The 20,662-nt window shown below is 33.7% G+C and overlaps 2 protein-coding genes, 1 non-coding gene and 1 pseudogene across 5 annotated transcripts; 3 read left to right on the plus strand and 1 right to left on the minus strand.

The window, feature by feature from the left end:
• The first annotated feature begins 701 nt into the window (after positions 1-701).
• Positions 702-5,298, plus strand: LOC145581827 (FRIGIDA-like protein 5). Its single transcript, XM_081638854.1, has 4 exons — positions 702-1,651; positions 2,230-2,817; positions 3,373-3,963; positions 4,225-5,298. The coding sequence occupies exons 1-4, from the start codon at positions 775-777 to the stop codon at positions 4,896-4,898; spliced, it is 2,730 nt and encodes a 909-aa protein (XP_081494980.1). The 5' UTR covers positions 702-774; the 3' UTR covers positions 4,899-5,298.
• A 456-nt stretch (positions 5,299-5,754) lies between these two features.
• On the plus strand, positions 5,755-5,826 carry TRNAT-UGU (transfer RNA threonine (anticodon UGU)). The gene has a single exon. It is a non-coding gene; the product is annotated as a tRNA-Thr (tRNA).
• Positions 5,827-6,370: 544 nt separating this feature from the next.
• LOC145581828 (uncharacterized) lies at positions 6,371-7,983 on the plus strand (annotated as a pseudogene). 2 transcript variants are annotated; one of them, XR_014099692.1, is made up of 2 exons: positions 6,371-6,531; positions 6,710-7,983. The product of XR_014099692.1 is annotated as an uncharacterized LOC145581828, transcript variant X2 (transcript). The 2 variants fall into 2 exon arrangements; XR_014099691.1 differs by having other exon boundaries at positions 6,713-7,983.
• A 353-nt stretch (positions 7,984-8,336) lies between these two features.
• On the minus strand, positions 8,337-12,196 carry LOC145581829 (serine/threonine-protein kinase-like protein ACR4). Its single transcript, XM_081638855.1, has one exon. The coding sequence runs from the start codon at positions 11,418-11,420 to the stop codon at positions 8,658-8,660; it is 2,763 nt and encodes a 920-aa protein (XP_081494981.1). The 5' UTR covers positions 11,421-12,196; the 3' UTR covers positions 8,337-8,657.
• Positions 12,197-20,662: the final 8,466 nt, after the last annotated feature.

Genomic DNA, 20,662 nt, shown 5'->3' on the forward strand with positions numbered 1-20,662 from the left:
ACCATATCAATGATTTAATGGCCTTAAAGTTTCAAACGTAACTTTAAAAGTGAATCACTAAATCACGCTAGATATTTGACATGTAATGCTCATATTTTTGTAAGACATTATAAACATGCCCTTTTATAAAATATACCCCATTTTGATTTCTCTTCCAATATTCACTCTTTACTTTACTTACCCCACCACCCACCACCCACCAATTTATTACCCATCACCTTACACATCTTACAAAAATACAGGCGTTTTCCGATAATACGATCTTTAGTAGTAAGGTGGTGGGTGGTAAACCGGTGGGTGGTGAGGTAAATAAAGTAAAAGGTGAAATGGGTGTATAATACTCCCTTCGTTTTTTTAAGTTTCCCATTGACAATTTTGATATTATTCATTTTACTTTGATCAACGTTTGTAATTTATACATAAGATAAAATTTAGTCTTTTTGCCTTTTTGGTACTTGTTAGAATTGTCTCGGTGAATAGATTATAAATATTCAATTGTTATAATTTATATTAATTAAAGATATTATTGATTTAAGTTTTACATTGACATACATGTTATGTCATTATTGGACACTTTAAAAACCAAAGTATTTTATAAAGGGGCATGTTTGTAAAGTCTTAAAAAAATAAGTGTTACCCCATAAATATTGGACATGGTTTAGTGGGTGGGACCATTCTAGTAAAATGGAGGGAGTATTAGAATGAGCAAAATGGAGGGAAAAATTAGGGCTAAAAGTTCTTGGGTTTAGTTCCTTTTTTATCAATCAGTTTACCATGGCTTCCTCTGAACAAGTGTTTTCCGAAATTAAACTTGCAGAATCCCAAATTCATCAAATTAACAGTAGTTTTCTTGCTCTTCAATCTCAATTTTCACAACAATGGAGAACCCTGCAAAATTCCTTGGGAAAAATCCAATCTTTACTCAAAAATCGTTACAAAGAACTCGAATCAAAAGAAGAACACCTCAATTCAATCCAGAAATCCATTGAAAATCGACAAAAAGAAGTCGAATTGAAAGAAAAGCAGTTCAATTTCGCTGGAAACTTCGTCTGCGATCGATGCAAAACCCTAGGAGTGAAGGTAAGCGAAACGGGTAATGTAGTTGTTAAAATTGAACCTTCAACTGGATTTAGGGGTGAATTTAGTACTGAAGATGCTAGTATTAAGCTTTTTGTTACAATGGATGGAAAAACCCTACAAATGTTTTTAAATGATAGGGTTGATGAACATGAATTTATGGGTGATGAGGTTAAGAGTGCAATTAAATTATCTAGTGATCCTGCAAAACTTGTGTTAGATGCAATGGAAGGGTTTTTCCCACCCCATTTGAAGAAGGGTAAGTTGGAGTATGACGGGATTGTTGTTAGGAGTAGTTGTGTACTATTGTTGGAGCAGTTGATGGAATTGAAGCCTGAAATTAAAAAGGCGGTGAGAGAGGAGGCGAGGGCGTTGGCACGCGTGTGGAGGGAGAAAATGAGGGCGGAGAGTGGGAATTTTAAGGTGGTTTTGGGGTTTTTGCTTTTGGTTGAGGTTTATTGGTTGTGGTGGGATTTCGACAAGGATGATCTCGGGAGTCTGTGTGAGGTTGTTCGGCCGCACAGGGTTGTGGATGAATTAGATTCGAGACTTTGTATCCTTCAAAAGTGTCATGGTGAGCTCTTGATCATTGAAAGCTATCGTTTTTGTAACTCTTGTTGATTTATTGCATAATAGTTTGTGCAAATTGGTGAAATGCATGGTTTTCTTGGTGTGTTTTGCTCTAATCATATTTTAGTATGGTTGGAAGTTTGCTGACATTATAGATAATTTGAATGTAGTTAGTCTAGTGGCATTGAAGTTAGGGATCAGGATATTGAAAAGTATATGCGATTCTTTAGATATTGGGACAGATTAACTTTTTGTCTGTCACACCTGTTTTCTAGCTTAAAGTTAATATATTCAAGATAATTAAGTATTTGCAAAATATCGTCTCAATTCATGTAAATCGAGCTTATCATCTACTTGGATGATGTACTCCCATGTTTTAGCTTAGACTAAGAAAGTAAGAAATATATGTTGGATAGCCGATTTAGCAAATAAATACTGACATTGCCTTTAAGTAAACTAGCCTCTGTATTGTTTCCTTCTCATCGTTTGGCTGGTGATATAGATGCTAGATTTTCTAAATTGATAGTACAAAATCAATTTAGAGCATTAGTGCCTTTCTAATTCTTATGTTTCACTTGCTAGTGAGCAACAGGGCATCACAAGCTCAGAAAAAAGAGACGTGTACTCCACCTGTAAAGAATGCATTTGTTTCACCTTCCATGGACTCTTCTGTTGATCTTTCCGCTTTGTGCAAGGAGATGGATGGAAAAATTCTACAAATGTTCTTGAACGATAGGATTAATGAGCAAAATTGTATGAGTGCAGAGGTTCAGAGTGCGCTTCAGTTATCAAGTGATCCTGCAAAATTGGTACTAGATGCCATGGAAGGGTTTTTCCGGCCACATTTGAAGAAGGATGGTATGGAGTATGAAGATATTGTTGTTAGGAGTAGTTGTGTACTCTTGTTGGAACAGTTAATGGAACTGATGCCTGAAATCAAGACGGCGGTGAGAGAGGAGGCAAGGGTGTTGGCCTGTGTATGGAGGGAGAAATTGAGAGCAGAGAGTGGGAATTGCATGGTGGTAATGGGATTCTTGCTTTTGGTAGCTGCATATTGGCTGTGGTGGGACTTCGACAAGGAGGATCTCAGGAATCTTTGTGAGGTTGTTGGCCAGCACAGAGTAGTGAATAAACTGCATTCTAAACTTGGTTTTCAGCAAAAGTATGAAGGTGAATTCCCAACCATTGAATTTTTTTCCTCTTTGAACTCCTACTTGTATGTGTTTATTACATTATATTTTTTGTACTACTAGTATAATTTAGGTGCATTGCATGAATTTCTTGGTGTATTTTGCTCATTATCTTATATTGACATGGTTAGAATTTGGAATTTGTTGGATTTATAGACTATATACATTGAATTTGATTATTAGGGTTTTTTGTTAAGTATTTGAGAACTGCAGCTTCCTTTCCAATCTTTATTCTCTCAACTTAAGTATGGAAGAATATAATTTTTCTTTTCATATTAACTATACCCAAAATTTTCAGCTTAAATTAGATAAGGTTATCATCTCTTTGGGTGTTGTGCTCCTATTTATCAGCTTAGACTAATATACTTATTGGTTATTCAATATTGAAAACTGAAAGTGCCGTTTACTTAACTCATCTCTTCATTGTTTGTTCTATCTCATCAATTGGCTAGAGATATAATTGCTAGATTTTCTTACATATTATTACTTTTTTAGAGCATCATTGTTTATCTAATACTTATGTTTCACTTGCCAGTGAGCAATGTAGCATCACAAGCTCAGAAAAATGAGCTATATACTCCCCCTATGAAGAATGCGTTTGTTTCACCATCCACGGACCCTTCCATTGAGCTTTGCACTTTGTGCAAGGGGATGGATGCAAATGGGTTGAAGTCATATTTAGTCAAGCATGTAAAGGATCTAAAGTTATTCCCCGAGAAGGTTATGGATTGTCTTCGATGGGCTTCAGATCCTGCAAAGCTTGTTTTTAATGTAGTGCAAGATTTCTATCTAGAAATGAATGAATTTCAGGGCAACACCAACATTTCATGTTGCAATGTTTTGTTAGAGCAGCTGATGCAACTCTCACCACGTATTAATTTTGTGCTTAAAGAAGATATTATTAACTTTGCAGCTCGTTGGAAGGCTAGATTAGCAAAGGAGAGTACCAAGCCCTTCTTTGTTTTTGGCTTTTTAAAGTTCTTAGCTGCCTACAAATTGTCGAGTTCCTTTCAAGCAGATGAAATCCTTGCACTATTTACTACATTCTATGATAAAGATGATATTTATGAATTTGAACAAATTCCTAGTTTATGTCGTGCTTTGAGTTTGGAAGCAAAGATTCCAGGTAATTTGACCCTCACTCTTTATTGATCTTAAACAATACTAACTCCTTTATACTTTGATGTTTACAATTGCCATAGCTATAGTTATCTTCTTTTTTATTGCCAACCAGTGCTGGGACTTGCATGTTATAATGAGAATTGATTTTTTTCCTGTACCTGTACCTAGCTAGCATTCCATATAACTGTCAAAATTCTATCTGCATGATGATATTTTTCAGCAACCTGTTTAATCAATTTTGTGGGTTGTAATTGTTGTTGTACAGATTTTATCAGATCTCTTATTAAGGAGAATAAGTGGCTTGAGGCTGTTCGCTTTATATGTGCATTTAATCTGGCTGATAAATTCCCTCCAGACCCTCTACTGAAAGCATACTTGGATTACACATATGAAGCTGCATTGAAGACCTGCCAGAACTCCAATAATTCGGTTAAGGCACAGAACAAGTGTGCAAACAAACAAATACGTGCACTACAAAGTGTAATCAGATGCATTTTCGATTTCAAGTTGGATTCTGAGTACTCACCCATTGACCTTCAACAGCGCATTCGGCAACTTGAGCTACAGAAGGAAGACAGAAAATCCTTAAACCTGGAAAAAGATAAGGTTGAGAAAAAAAAGTTTACTGCAACAACTCCTCATGTAGATTCCAACAGCATGAAGAAACGGGCAGCTTGCCCCACAACTGCCCAAACTCAGTTGCTACAAAGATGCAGCCTAGAAAAGCGTCTTCGTACAGACATTCTTCAGAATTCCATCTTTTCGAATGTATCTATTCCTATGGCTTCCAGCATGAACACATTGCATCCACCTTCGCCAAAATTCTCACAATTTGGCTTGCATGACACTAATACTTCAAAAATGCCCTACAGCAGTATTAGGCCTACTGTAAATCGTACTGGTTTGGACACTAATTTCTCAGGTCATGTCTCTGATTAGCCACATTTTGGTACTCCATCTTCTGCCGAGTACAGTACAAAAGTATTATTCACCCTCCATCCTAAAACCATTCCCTGATTCTGTTTATTGTAGGATAGTTGAAGCTTTTTGCTTAAATTATCTCAAGTCCTCCAATTTGTAAATATTATCCTTTTGGGTATTTTAGGATATTTTCTGTTTATTGTAGGATAGTTGAAGCTTTTTGCTTAAATTATCTCAAGTCCTCCAATTTGTAAATATTATCCTTTTGGGTATTTTAGGATATTTTGCTGAAGTTGGTATCTTTTTGAAGTAATTAGATAGTTTTTGCTCAAGCTGTACATTTGTAAAGGGTAACACCCACCTTGGTGTTCATTTTGGTACAGGGCTGTTTATAATCCCAGATAGAAATATATTTCTCATCAAGTTCTTGCCAAATCACTTTTGATTCTGAAAGAGATAATGTCTGACATGCCTTAAACCAACAGTTACTATCTGCATGGTTTCATTATTTTCGCTAGTCTGATTCCTACTCCTTACTTTCAGCAACAGTAAGCATAGTTATTTGTATCAAGAATTTTCTCCATCTCTTATTAAAAATAGTTCCTTCAATGGTATATTCGTAATATAGTTCCATTTTACTAATTCTTATTAAGTCGCGCTAATTTGAATACATTGGTTGCATAAACTAGGGGCATTTTTTGAATATATTCTTATGATTATTATCATAGTTTCTAGACCAATAAATCAATAATGCATATCAAAGAAGACCTAATACTGCTGTATAGAAACATAGAAAGAGAAAAAACCAAAGAAATGCATTGAACAGATTTTGGTTTATGTATAATTCATCCAAAACCTCTACTTTAACATTAAAGCCCTTATAGCTCAGTGGTAGAGCGTCAGTCTTGTAAACTGAAGGTCCGTAGTTCGATCCTGCGTGAGGGCAAATTTACATTTTTGTTTTTTGGCCCTTTTTTTTTCCTTCTTAATCTTAAAATTTTGATGATGATTAGTACTCCCTATCTAGAAATCATTGAATTTTAAATTGAAAATAATTGTTGAGTAAAGATTATTTCCGATTGGCCAAAGTTCGGGAATAAGATCACCCCCGAGTAAAAACATGAATAAGAGCACGTGCAAGTAATATAGATAGCACGTATTTGATTAAATCGTGTTGTCGTGTACTCCGTATAATATATTCATTTTATAATTGTTGAGTAAGTATTATTTTCGATTGGCCAAAGTTTGGAACTAAGATCACGTACGAAAAATAAAAAGAACGTAGTTAATTAAACTTGTTGTCGTGTATCATATTCTCGAAAATAAGATCTACTCATAAAAGTTCGACTAGTAAAAGTTTGACTAAAAAGTTCGATCCGTGGCATTATTTTTTTTTTTTGCTGACTTCACAACCTAAGTGGTTAAAAGACTTTTAGACCTAGCCAGTAACCATCACACCCTCTTTTTGCAATCAGTCTATCCTGGCTCGACAATACAGCATATGTAACTGGAAAAAAAATTAGGGTTTAAATAACTTTCAATTTCCTATAATTTTTCTCAACTTGCAACCCTAATTTAATTTGGGCCTTTTGATTTTCGCTGAATTCAACTACCATCTGCAACATTTTCATCATCCAATTCACTTCTGAAGGTAATTAATTGCTCTTGAATTGCATTTTAATTTTTGATTTATATGCTGATTTCGGAAGTTATTAAACATTGCCGATTTTTTGTTGAATCGTTTTGTTGTTGATTTAATTTAGAATGAAGCTATGAACCTCTGTTAATTTGTGATTATGATCCGAAAAATTCTGTATTTTGTTCATTAGCAGGTGAAATTAATTTTTGATCATGACCCCGAAAATCGCCGATATTCGCCTTGTTGCTTCTCACCCAGAAGTTTATGAACCATGTGATGATTCATTTGCTCTTGTAGATGCACTTTTAGCTGATCGAATGAATTTGCTACAACTTGAACCAACATTGTGTTTAGAAATAGGATGTGGTAGTGGTTATGTGATCACATCTTTAGCCTTAATGTTGGAGCAAGATACTAATAGTAGTGTACATTGTTTTGCAACTGATATTAACCCGGATGCGGTTGAGGTAACCTCGGCGACATTAAAGGCTCATGGGGTTCACGCCGAGGTTATGAACATGGATATTGCCTCAGCATTGGAGGATCGCCTTTCGGGGTTGGTGGATGTGGTGGTTGTGAACCCCCCTTATGTTCCAACCCCTGAGGATGAAGTCGGGGCTGGTGGGATTGTTGCTGCGTGGGCGGGGGGAGAGGATGGGAGGAGTGTGATTGATAGGATATTGCCTGTTGCTGATAAACTTTTGTCTGAGAAGGGTTGGTTGTATATGCTTACTCTTGCTGCTAATAAGCCTTCGGAGTTGTGTGGGCTGATGAGGAAGAAAGGGTATGCGTCGAAGATTATAGTTCAAAGGTCGACAGAGGAAGAGAGTCTTCATGTTATTAAGTTCTGGCGTGATCCTGATAGTGAAGTTCAGATTAAGAAGACAATGGCTAACAGAGGAAGTCCAACATCAATTTTTTCCAGATTGTCACGCTTGTCGTTCTCAGGGCATGGGAATGCTAATTCTAAGTAATCAATGGCTGGGTAGCAGAACCTACAACTACCATATGGATGATATCATGACTGTTTGCCTCAATTGATAATGTCATTGGCACAGATTTCTTATATCTGAGAAAAGATCAAGGAAGACTGAAACTTTCGACTGAGTTCAATGACAAACTGTTTGGGTTGGTTCAGTGATAAGCAATAATCACTGCAAAGACCATGTTTGTTGCGGAGGGAAAAAGTTGTATGGGTGAGTTGAGTTGCAGAAAATTACAACATCAACCAGCAATCCGGCATAACTATGGACTTGCAGCATCATAGGCAGCTGCTAATTAACATGCTTGTAATGTACACTCTGAACTACTTTGCGAGTTTGTACAAGTCAGAAGAGAGTTTTGCTTGTATGAGAGATTGGGAATGCTGGGGAATCCAGAATTCTTTATTGGTTGCTTTCTTTGCAAAGTTGTTGCATCATAAAGGCTGTTTATGAAACATAGGCCAGTAGAATTTTCATGCTATTTTTACTTGCATTTTCTTTGATCTCCCCTCTAAATCAAATACTCGTATATCTTAAGGGCTAGTTTAATTTACTAATTTTCTCTGAACATCTTACTCTTTTTCACTAGCAAGTTTAATACTAAGTATGAACTTTTATCTGGCAGATAATAGAGAAGTAATTGCATTAAAGATTATAAATATATAAAGTTGCTATTTGATCATTAAGAATTTTTATTATTATTTCTGTACACAAACCTGAATCAGATTAACTTGCAACAGATGCATAAAATGCAGCTCATATCGGTGTATTGAGCTGCTTAACTAATCAAAAACATCATAGTGCCCTACATTAAATCCATAAATTAATGTCAGTAGATATATCCTATAAAGGGAAAAAAAAATTAAGGTGAGATAGGAGTAATTTAAACTAAGCTTCCTATCAGTTTGGGAAGTGAATAATGCAGGTGATAGCTGGTGGGCTCAAATGCTCAATACTACAGTTGAATCTGCTAGTAGGGCATGCATTTATGAAATCTAAAGGTAACATTTTTTTTTTCTCTAAAAAAATTACATTAGGCTTCCCCACTCTTCTTTACATTTTTTTAAAAAATTGGATTAAATCATGATAGTTATGCGAAAACAATTAACCAAACTCTCCCCTAAATCTGGTGTTTTGCATATATAATCATCAATCCTAGAAATTATGTTTCAGGAACAAACTTTCTTGTGGAGAAGCAGGACCAATTTCTTCTTCCAAACTATTTAATCCCTCAGCACCATTTCTTCCGCTGCCTATTGTTTTGGCCTCGGGATTCTTTGCATTTTCAACATCAGCTTCAGAAACAGAAGATTTTCTTCTCTGAGAGGAAGTGACACTGGGAAATGTAATCCATGAAGGAGCTCTAAACTCAAACCTTTGATCCTCAGCTGACCCTATATCGGTTTCTGAAGGGTTTGAAGATCTTTGAGATGTTTTCTTATGCATTCTGCTGCTTCCTAAAACTACCTCTGTTGGTAGAATAGGCTGCTCGCTACAAGGGGTGCCCATAAGAAGAGCAAGGGCTCGTTCTAAAGCTGTCGTGACTTTGTCCATTGACGGTCTATCTTTCCCTCTCATTCTCACACATTTACAAGCTACATTCGCTATTCTTCTGAGTGCTTCAATTTCTGAGGGAGGTTTCAAAATGGGATCTAAAAGAGCTGATATATCTCCTGCTTTAATCAAAGGAACTGCCCATTCAACTATATTTCCTTCTTCAAACTGCATATCTATGGCCTTTCTACCACTGAGTATTTCCAAGAGCAGAACACCAAAGCTATACACATCAGATTTAGTTGTTAGGTAGTGAAGTCTGTAGTACTCGGGGTCAAGGTACCCCAGAGTTCCAGCTGGTAGCTCAGCTAAGGGGGAACTGCTGTCTACAGGGCCGAGGAGAGAGAGTCCAAAATCAGCCACTCGTGCATTGTGCTCTTCATCGATGAGAATGTTTGAAGATTTTATGTCCCGGTGTATCACAGGAGGACAAGCATAACCATGCAAGTATTCGATTCCTCGTGATGCTTGAACAGCTATGGTGACTCTGCGAACCCAATCTAATTGCTCCTTCAGTGACTTGTCTTTCCCATGGAGGTGTTGGTGTAATGACCCATGAGCCATGTACTCATAAACCAAGAGCCTTTCTCCTCCTTCTTCGCAGTATCCTAGCAGATTGAGAAGATGAGCATGGTTTAATCTAGACAACAAATCAAGTTCCGTGTGAAACTCTTTTGAGTTCTTCTTTTGGTCAGAAGTCATTATAGCCCTCTTAACAGCTACTACTGTTCCATCCTTCAAGACTCCTTTGAACACGCATGAGAAACTTCCTCTACCCACTATCGACTCCTCTTTGAATCCACTGGTGGCCTTTTCAAGCTCTTCATAGGAGAAAACTTTAGCTCTTCTGATCTTTAGCTCCTCCACGTCAGGCCTTATCTTCGGGTTATCTCTAGAAGATCCATTGTTTCCTCCATTTTTCTTCGAATTCCAAACCCTGCTTGCTGAGCATTGACAGTTTCGAAGCTTGTATCGAACATATAGAATTGCCAATAAAGACACTACTATAGCCAAGAAGAGAGCAAAAACCACCTCTGCAACTATGATTGGAATCTGAATTGCCCAAAACTTCACATTTTTCTTCCCACCAAAACTACCTGAACTAGCACTGGCGGAACAATTTGAAATGCAATCAGACGACACACAACTTGAACAGTTATATGCACATGACTTCATGTCAAATTGTTGAGAACATCCACCTTTGAGATACATATCCTTGGGACAATTATTCAAACAAGGCAGACATATATGAGTATTCGGGTTTCTGCAGGTTGCTTGGCCTTGTTTAAATTCATAATAACCATCATTGCATGGCTCAGACTGGCATCTTCCAGGAGTGGCCGCGAATGGAACAGTGGCAGGAAACCCGAATCCCCAACACATAGGCGATAAAGACTTTTCAATTAGTATTCCGCAAGCAAAATAGTCTCCAGCAGCAATGGTGTAAACCTTGGCCTTCTTGGGAGGTTTAGTAGCTTGCTGCATCATAAAACCCCAACAAACCACCCCACGATCAAACCCCCTAATTCCACAGGCTTGGAATTTTCCCCCAATAATGGAAAGCATTGAATCTTTTGGAGGAATATTCACATTGCCATTTCCTGTATAACCAGCCGCGATCTCTTCTTCAATGCTACCACTACTTCCCCAACAAGAAGCCCTAGAATCCACTCCTTCCAGAATGCCACAAACATGATATCCACCAGCTGCAATCATCTGAAACCTCAAATTCTTAGGAAGCAGGCTAATCACTCGACTGCTAGTCTCATCACCCCAACAGAATACAGTTCTATTTTCAGCAAACAAACCACAATTGAATTCAGAACCAGAAGAAATGGACTTAATTTGCCCACCAAAAACATAATTCTTAGTCATGTTATAACCCCAACAATCAACCAAAGAAGTGTTCCTAAGATCTCCTGTCAAGGGTGTCCTTAAACCACACAAATGGTTATCACCTGCACTAATTTCGACATATCGAGCACCCGGTTTCATGGGTTGAGGAACACCAATTCTAACAAACCCACTGTTCCCCCAACAATAAGGCTGATATGAGTCCATCAGAAGTCCACAAACAAACCCATCACCCCCAGTTAAACCAAGGAAACTGAGATGTGTTGGAGTTCCATAAATTATAGCATTATTTGCACCATAACAGGTTGCAGAATTGGACCCATCTGATTTCAACCCACAAAAAACAGGACCATTCTCACCATATGAAACAGCTATAGAAGACATTGAACCTAAACCAGAAACCAAACACCAGAAATCTGAATAAACTATAGCAAACACCAAAAACTTTGCTACAAATTTCAATACCCATGAACTCAAACTTATTATCAAACACCTGGTGGGTTCCATCATACAACAAAACTAGGTCACAAAATTATGCATTCGGAAGCCAAAAACCCCATTATCATTCTTGTCTCCTAAGCAACATAAACAACAAACCCATTTCCTAAATTTAGCAGCAGAGAAGTATTTTTACCTCAGGTGCAGAAAAACCCCAGTAAAAATTCTTCCTTTCTTCCACATTTCTGAAGCTCAAATGGTAAAAAGTTGGCAAAACCCAGATTCAAAACCTCATTTCTACCCTATTTAACACACAAATGGGTAAAATATGACAGTGCAACTCAGAAAGATTGGATTTTGCAAAGTGGATTGAAGAAAGTTTTCACCTTTTTGGATCAAAAAGTGTAAAAACCAGAACTTTAATGGAGTCTTGATAAGTTGAGCAATTCATGATGATCAATGCACCATAAATTTACCAAGAAAGGGGTAAATTTTGCACCTAACTTGTGTACTACTAACAGGGGTTGCTGGGAAAGAATTCACAAGAATGAAAGAGAGGAATGAATTTGCTGCCACAGAAGAAGTGAGAGAGAAGAAGGAAGAGAGAGAAAGTAGAGAGAGAAAGTTGAGTAATAAATGAGAAGAGAGCAATGCAGGTTCTCAAAACGGGCAGGGGGTGTAGGTGAAGACATTAAATGAGGAAGTTAATGCAAAAGGAAATTTATTTTTATTTAATTTTTTAATTAATTTAATCTTTTTTTTTTGGGAATTTTTTGATTGATTTTTGCCTAGATTCCTGCACACATGGGCTCTTTGAATTTTTTAATTTGAATTTTTAAAAAAATTTATTTAGTTTGAAATTTTGGAGAAAGAAAAACCTTCTCAATCTTTCATAAATTCTGTGTTTTTCTGCTGTGATAGTGCAATGAGTAAGCACCAAAGTATCCACTCTACTAATTTTTTGAGAGAAAGAGATAGAGCTATATATTAATCAAGAGTATCCACTCTACTAATAGTATTGTATAAAATTAGAATTTGTAATTTAGGATTTTCTTTTTATTTTTTAATGCAATGAGTAAGAAATTTATTTATTTTTTTGTATTTTTTAATTAATTTAATCTCTTTTTTTTTGGGAATTTTTTGATTGATTTTTGCCTAGATTCCTGCACACATGGGCTTTTTATTTTTTTTTATTTTTTTTTTATTTCTTTTGGTGAGGATTATGCAATGTTTTATTAAGGAGAGTGTTATGTATACTCTCTTTATTCCTTAATATTTACCACAAGTTTGATCGGTAATCTCTTTAATTATGTGTTTGTAAATTTGTAAAATTTTGAAAAGAAAAAAAAAATACTAGTGGATCAGATATTATAAAAACACAGTGAATCTAAAAAGATTTACTAACTATTTTTTTTTCCTTATTGTAGATTAATTGTTAATATGTGATTATATATCTTAAACTTAACTTTGAATTTTGAAATTAAACGTAACATACACCAAAGGATGGAGGGAGTATTGATGTGTATCAGAAAATGTAGGTATGATATAACTCTCAAAAACTTAATTGCTAAGTTAGCTAGCAAATTTCCATAAAAAAAAGTTAGCTAGCAATTTCTTCTACAGTATTAGGAGAGATGGAATGCTAACTATTCTCATATTTCGTACTCTATTAAATACTATAGGTATTTGCAATGAACAAGTCTTAATTAAGACCAAGCTATAGTTGTTTCACATTATGATGGAATGACAAATGTCAAAACGTCCTCTTAGAATTAAGAAAATATCTATTCAAATGAAAAATACATATCATTACAAATTGTTACTCCTAATAAATAATTAATTGAGTTATTATAAGATTGTTTAATACGGATTACTAAAGTTTTCTACAAATTGTATGTGTAGCCTTTACCCAATTTACGAAATGGAAAGAAGTTTATTGTATTTCTAAATCCGTAATTGTAAGCCTTTGATTTGTTCTCTTTATTATTGTTTGTGTCCCCGTAATGGTGTGATATGAGTCATATGACATTAATTATCTAGCATCCCATCCAATAAAATTATGAAAAACATGTGCTCCCTCCGTCCCTAAATTACATTTCTCTTTCTCTCTATTATGTGAGGAATAAATGCTAGAAAGAAGAATGTAATTTAGGAACGGAGGGAATAACATATAGTGGATTGAAAAATAATTGGATTTATTAGAATATATTGTTACGGAGTAATAAATAGATAGAGAAACTAACCCTAAAAATTGAACTCTTATTCGTTGTGCAAAATATTACAGCAAGAGAATTATAACTGAAACATATATAAAATGTAAATCAAAATGAGTAAAGTATAATGCGGTGAAAGGAAAATTTATTATTATCCATGGAGTATATATATTTGAAGAAATGACATGTCTAATAAAATCATAAAATTAGATATCTGAATATATACATTTATGAATGGAGGGAGTAATATAATAATCGAATTGATACTATGCATATATGTTGCTAGTCTCAAATTCTTAGTTAAAATAACATAAGTACTTAATTATATTATAGAGTAAAAGGTGAGTTTTATAGAATAATTTGAATAATATAAATTTATTAATGAATTTTGTCACAAAATAATAATACTCTAAGCAAGAAGATCAATATAAAGCAGAAGGATTATACTTTTTAATTAATGTGCACACATTAACCTAATCAAAATGGTATAGATCAGATTAGGTGGTATTGTGTTACATTTAAAAGAAAAAAAAAATAGAGTAAACAAATATACAACCTTTAGTGTTGCACGTAAATGTTTTAATGCATTTTCTAAATTAATACTACATTAATTGGTGTTGTTTGATTAGACTTAATATTTTCAATTTATATTAACTTTAAGAAACCAAAAGAGATGTATAATGCGTAAATCATTTATTTTACACATAAATGCAATACTAATAAATACTTTGAAAATAACGTTAGGGCATCCACGACAATGGGATTACATTTTTTGGTAGCTAGATTCTGTGTACCCTTGTTTTTTGGCCACATCAAATATTATGAATTAGATTTGGATACAACAACAATAAGGACTCCCCGAGATCTATTACTGAGTAGTATTTACGACATTCATTTAATATCTACATGAGGAGCAATGAATTATCATAAAATTCGAATAATGTATAAAAGGGAGGGAAAACATTTTTTCATACAATAATTCTAGTGTATATGAGAATATGAGTGTACCACAAAAATCTTAATTTTCATTGTTACAAGTTGTTAAAGGTTTGTTCACTTCAGCTTAATTTTTAGTTTAGTCCAGTTCAGTTCCAATTAGTTCAGTTCATTTCACTTCACTTCACTTCAGTTCAGTTCAGCTCAATTCCTAATTTTCTTTTCTCATAAACAATTCATTTCAACTTTTAGGGCTTGTTTGGTTGATGTAGGAAGTAAATTCCCATGGGAAATTCTAATTCATGGGAAATTACTTCCTTTATTAAAATTCCTAGGAATTACATAAATATGTTTGGTTGTCATGTGGGAATTTATAAATCATGGGAATTGTGAATGACCAAGGGAGGGGTGGGTAAGTAACTTCCCATGTTTTGTAGGAAGTGAAAATTCCCATGAATTATGACTTCCCCCATTTTTACTTTTTAATGTCAACCAAACAACATACCCAAAGAAAATTCATGGGAATTTTGAGTGCCCATGGAAATTAAAGGCAACCAAACAAGCTCTTAATTTCCTTCTCTCATAAATAATTCAGTTCACTTCAATAAATCAGAACATGCCCTAACAATTCTTTAGTTATAAGGGTATGGAGTAAAACTCATTACTCTCTTTGTTCCTAAATAAACGTTTTATTTTCTTTTTTTTAAAAGATTTATTTCGTACCACATATATAGTAGAAAATGAATTAGAATACGGTATTGTGGATAAATAATAGTGATAATAGCCTATTGCTTATCGGTGATGTAAGAAAAATAAATTAATGGAGGTAGATGAGTCTTGTTGATTAAAAGTGAAACAAAAAATTAGTTGATTTTATATACATATACTCGTAAGAAATAAGGCTTTTCGTTATGACATGGACAATAAATTTTGAGAAAAATGAGGTTTTATTTAGAGATCGACATATTGAATATTAATAAAGTGTATTTTTATTTCAAACCATTCAATACATATATAAGGAATGTAGAATAGTAAATTTTATGGACTTAACAAATTACAAAATTAAATCACTAGGTGTTTAACCAATTACCCCATCAATTACGAATACGAAAGATATTAGGTAGTCAAAATAGTTGTCAAAGTTGACTTTAAATTTTCTCAGTTTTTGTTTTCTATCTCATCCTTTTATTTTTCCTAATATTATATATATATATATATATATATATATATATATATATATATATCGTTTTTTCTTTTAGCTTTAAATCAATAATTTATTAATTTAATAGGTAATACAATACAATAATAATGTTCAATCACTACTCACTAGAGTTGATATAGGCTGAGCACTACGCCTAACATAAATTAATATAGGATACACTTCAATATAACGACATAAGAGTATAAGACTATCCTTCTGTCAAAAAAAAAAAAAAAAGTATAAGACTATCCCAATATATTAGAGTACTAATTACACTTTTTAGTTAATAATGTGAATCAAACTAAGGGTCAACTAAAAGTCTAAAACAATTTTGCATGGAATTTAAATTAAAGATAGCTATATATGTACATTTGGCCCCAACTTAAATCGAGATAATCGTGAAAACTATGGGAATAATGATGATGGGTGTACGTTGAAAATTGATAAATTATCAACATGCAACGCACAAATATGATGATGCTGGTACTACCAATAATAAAGTAAGAGAAATTGTATGTAATAATTAGATGACTTTGTGTAAAAAATAAAATAAAATAAAATAAAAATTTAGTAAGAAAGTAAATGTGAAAAATGTAATATATTTTAGGATGAAATCGTAAAAGAGCTTTAGTACTTTTTCAAAAAAAAAAAAAAAGAGCTTTAGTAGCTCCAATGGTACAACTATTACATACTTCGTATAAAACTACATAACATCATCCTTAGCTTGTAAGAAACAGTCGGCTTGAAACAAGAATTTGCCTTCGAACATGCTTCAGGAGATACCCAATGTTACCATTGTTATCTTTACATCTCATATACCTTTGATCTTGGAGAATGGAAGGAAAAGCATAGAACAAGAAGAGCAAAGAACACACAACTGTTGGTTGTTAACAATAACACGAGCTCAAAAAGACACCACTAGTCCTTAGCATAGGCAACAGGGGTAGGAACAACAGACGTTGGCAACACACTCAAAGTCACTTTTGAAGGTGACTCGGTAACCTTAACTTTGGATACCTTTGGCCTCTTCTATAAGAATAAAACCATTACTATACCAAACTAAAAACCCCCCAAATGAAACTTAAGGGAACCCCATGTTGGAGAGCATGGCTAAGATAAAAGTTTGGAAATTTTGTGAAAAACTACCTATTATAATCCAGAATTTGCGAGAAACTACCTATTAAAAAAATGTTATAATTGACTATCTAATTTTTTAAAAATGTTGTAATTTACTACCTTTACGCCGGATTATGAAGGAGTTTGACCAAAATTCTCCGGCATTGACTTGGTCACGTGACACTTGGTGAAAGAAAAGGGTCATTAAGTGTCACGTGATGGTCATGTGACCAAGTCAACACCGGAGAACTTTGGTCAAACTCTTTCATAATCCGGCGTAAGGTAGTAAATTACAACATTTTTCGAAAATTAGGTAGTCAATTACAACATTTTTTTTAATAGGTAGTTTCTCGCAAATTCTGGACTATAATAGGTAATTTTTCACAAAATTTCCTAAAAGTTTTTCAAAGCCAAAAATAGAAGAAAATAGACGGTAAAAATTAAATTGGGTAGAACGGAAATAAAATCCGATCTACTATCTGCATCCAATGCTAGCAAATGACATGATTTAGGTAATGAGTGCAATTCTACTAATTAATTACTTCCGCAAAATCAACAAAGATTTGTAATTTGTAAAGTGCATGTATTTGCATGTTAATCAATCAAGCCAGGTCAAAATCACCGCAATAGTGCTTAATAATGATTATGACCAAGGTAGGTTAATGATTTATATCATTGGAGTTGAGCTAATGACTTTAAAAGGCCAATTACATTTATTTCCATGTTAAATGTTCATCAACTTGATTATCTTTTCCAATCAAGAATTTAAAGAGGTGGTTTTTTAGATAACAACATAATAATGAAATATTTTGTGTGGATTATGGAACTACAATTTCGAATACGGAGTAATTTTTTGACATGTTCTGTATAAACTAATAATTTCTATTTTCTACACGATTCACCAAGGGTTCGTTTGGCATCACTGTGGTTTTTTGTTTTTTTAAAATCATATGATATATGTCATATAATGAATCAAAAGTTAGTCAAACTTATTAAAATCATGATAATTTTGAAAACTGACAACAGAAAAGTGGAAACACTTTTTTTCTTGTTTTCTATTTTTAATTTTTTGTTTTAAAAAAAAAAACTGAAAGCTGAAAACAAAAAATAATGCTTCTCTCCACCATAAACTGAAAGCTAAATACAAAAAGTAATTTTATACTTCTCTCCACCATATACTAGCGCAACAATTATCAAAGTGACAAATCTAACATATCAGGGCTTTGGGTATTGTAAAATTTGGAGTGCAATAATATATAGGAATATTGTGCATGTGTTTATTTATTGAACCACATATGTTTTACGATGCTGAAGTGATACCTCCTATTTTTTTTAGTTGCAACTTTGTAATATTTTATATCTCAAAAATGATATCCCAAAGTTGTAATTTAAAAAAATCGGAGGTAGTATTTGGACTCCAGCCCTCACCCTCGCTTTTGAACATTCATTATGTCCTATTTAATTTATTGTGTGAGCTACATTATTTGCATAAATCTATGTATATGAACAAATTAAATTATAGCAATAAAGCATTTCTTTTTTTTAGTTTAGCATTTCTAATGTAAGGGATGGAGGGAAATAGATCGAGACTTTAAAAAAAATGTGATTAATACTTTGATATGACTAATAATAAAAGCTCATAACACATGCATCTCGGCAAAAAATGGGCTTGATTATATCTGGTAAGATACAAATGCTTGTTTGTAGTAGATCATCATTGCAATTAGAACAAGAAAGTTATTTATTGTCACGGTGTTGACAAATTAGTGTCGAAATCTTATATATATATATATATATATATATATATATATATATATATATAGAGAGAGAGAGAGGATAAACTCAAATTGAGCATTGCTTCTTCGTCATTGTGTACAAATAATAAATTATTTGTTTCATCTTTAATTGTGTCCCTCACAAAATGACAATTTGATTCAATATATTTCGTTCTCTCGCGAAATATTGAATTTTGAGCAATATAACGCTAACTCACCCTTTAATTCCAAGTAGATGCTTTGACAACTTTTTAATTTGAAACTCACATCTTATAGACCATTAAACGATGTACTTCGCTTCAACCGGTGATCTAAATATCACGAGTTATTTCTTGATTTCTAAGACACGGGAGGAAAAACCAAGCAAATACGGTATACAAACAAACCAATCAACAATCTCCTTGTATATACTAAGTGAACAACTAGCCTAATCAAAGTCACACCATCCTTCAAAATATAAATCACTATCAGATCATAGAAGGACAACCATCTTGTTGATGAAAAATTTCAATCCTTTAGGCTTTAGCTCTTGTTTCCTTGAGTCCCAAATCTTTTTACTTTAGTCGTTAAGAAAGTGTAAAATTGTGTTGGTACTTTTTAGGAATCAGCCAATGAGGTAGGTATGAGAGTGTAATGGATATGCCCCAACTAGACATTGAAGCCCAAACATCGGAGCCCATTCCGCGGCAAATACACGTATATTTAAGCCAAACTTCATTCCAAATTTCAAAGACTACAAATTTCCGTTATACTACTTGCATCAATTTACCAAATGAGTTTATAGAATAAACTATTCTATGACCAATTAGTATAACAATAAGAAAATAAAATATTGATTATATCGTGGTTCCATGTATATGAATACATGATACAGCTAATTGTACTATGAATATGAGATAGAATGCTAGATTAGTTGGCTAGTTCTCCGACTTTCAGGAGTGAGGTCAGAGGTCGAATTATTACTATGAATATTGTCTTGCATATATTTTCAATTTGTGAAATATGATTATTTCACTTGAATCTTTTGAGCTTAAAGTAGTGAGGTTTTTCTAATACTCTAATAGTCATATTAAACAAAATTCTTATAACCTTTTAAATTAGACTAATTCTGACATCAAAGTATTAAACAATAGCCTTAAAGAATTAGACTATTATATTGACAAATTAGTGTTAGAATTAGGTTTTCTAATATCATTTTTTACAATAGTCTAATTTTTACAGAACTCTTGCATAGCCATTGTAAAGAAGAGAATATCTCTAAGAACCTCAACCGAAGTAAATTTTTAGAGTGTTTAACCAATTAACGATCATTCTTTAAGAATTAGAGTATTGTAAAAAAAATGATATTATCTTATAACCTTTTGAATTAAACAAAAGGAAACAAAATTGGCATTTGACTGCAAACATGCTAAAACAAAGGAGTACATAAGTGACTGATTAGAAATATAGAGCTCAACTAAACAAAGAGCCTAACTAAACATCCTAGTTTCTAGAATTTGCAACTAAGCACAAATATTAATAAACTTATTATAATGTATGTCAGTTTTTTATTTAATAAGATCTCCTCGATTATGTAGAAGTTGATAATCAATTTTTTATTTTTCTTTTTCATATTTTTTGGGTTTATAATAATCTAGTTGTTTGAGACTAGTTAATTGTAAAGACCAAAAAGCTTGGTTGTGTGTTTATAGACCTTGGTCGGCTACTTGGGTCAGTTGAATTACGACGCTATTCTTTCTTCAACGCGTTGACGAACAATCTTAGAAGCTCTGTTACTGAGGTTGCCACAAAAAAAGATGAGCCATCAGCCTACCAAAATGGTGAATAACACCATTGCACAAGTATATGTATTATGCTACCCCATTTCCGAGGTCGTCCTCGAACACGGGTTATGTTACACCCATCTTCGAGACAGAGGTCTGTTTACAGTTTTTGAATCATGAACTAAGAATATCTTCTGTATGACCGTATTCATCAGTCTTTATGCCCCCTAATCGAGTGAACTGATCACGAGTTTAGCTTAGATCAACTCAACTCGAGTTCAACTCGGGCTTGAACAGTTCAGCTCAAGAT

This window comes from Chenopodium album, chromosome 15, assembly GCF_948465745.1.
Source record: "Chenopodium album chromosome 15, dcCheAlbu1.1, whole genome shotgun sequence".
NCBI classification, from domain to species: domain Eukaryota; kingdom Viridiplantae; phylum Streptophyta; class Magnoliopsida; order Caryophyllales; family Amaranthaceae; genus Chenopodium; species Chenopodium album.

Bases quoted from the DNA above. Each gene is read 5' to 3' on its own strand.
- LOC145581827 (XM_081638854.1), top strand. From the start codon at position 775: ATGGCTTCCTCTGAACAAGTGTTTTCCGAAATTAAACTTGCAGAATCC. The intron at 1,652-2,229 runs GTGAGCTCTTGA...TTCACTTGCTAG, and splicing joins TATCCTTCAAAAGTGTCATG to TGAGCAACAGGGCATCACAA. The intron at 3,964-4,224 runs GTAATTTGACCC...GTTGTTGTACAG, and splicing joins TTTGGAAGCAAAGATTCCAG to ATTTTATCAGATCTCTTATT.
- LOC145581829 (XM_081638855.1), bottom strand. From the start codon at position 11,420: ATGATGGAACCCACCAGGTGTTTGATAATAAGTTTGAGTTCATGGGTA.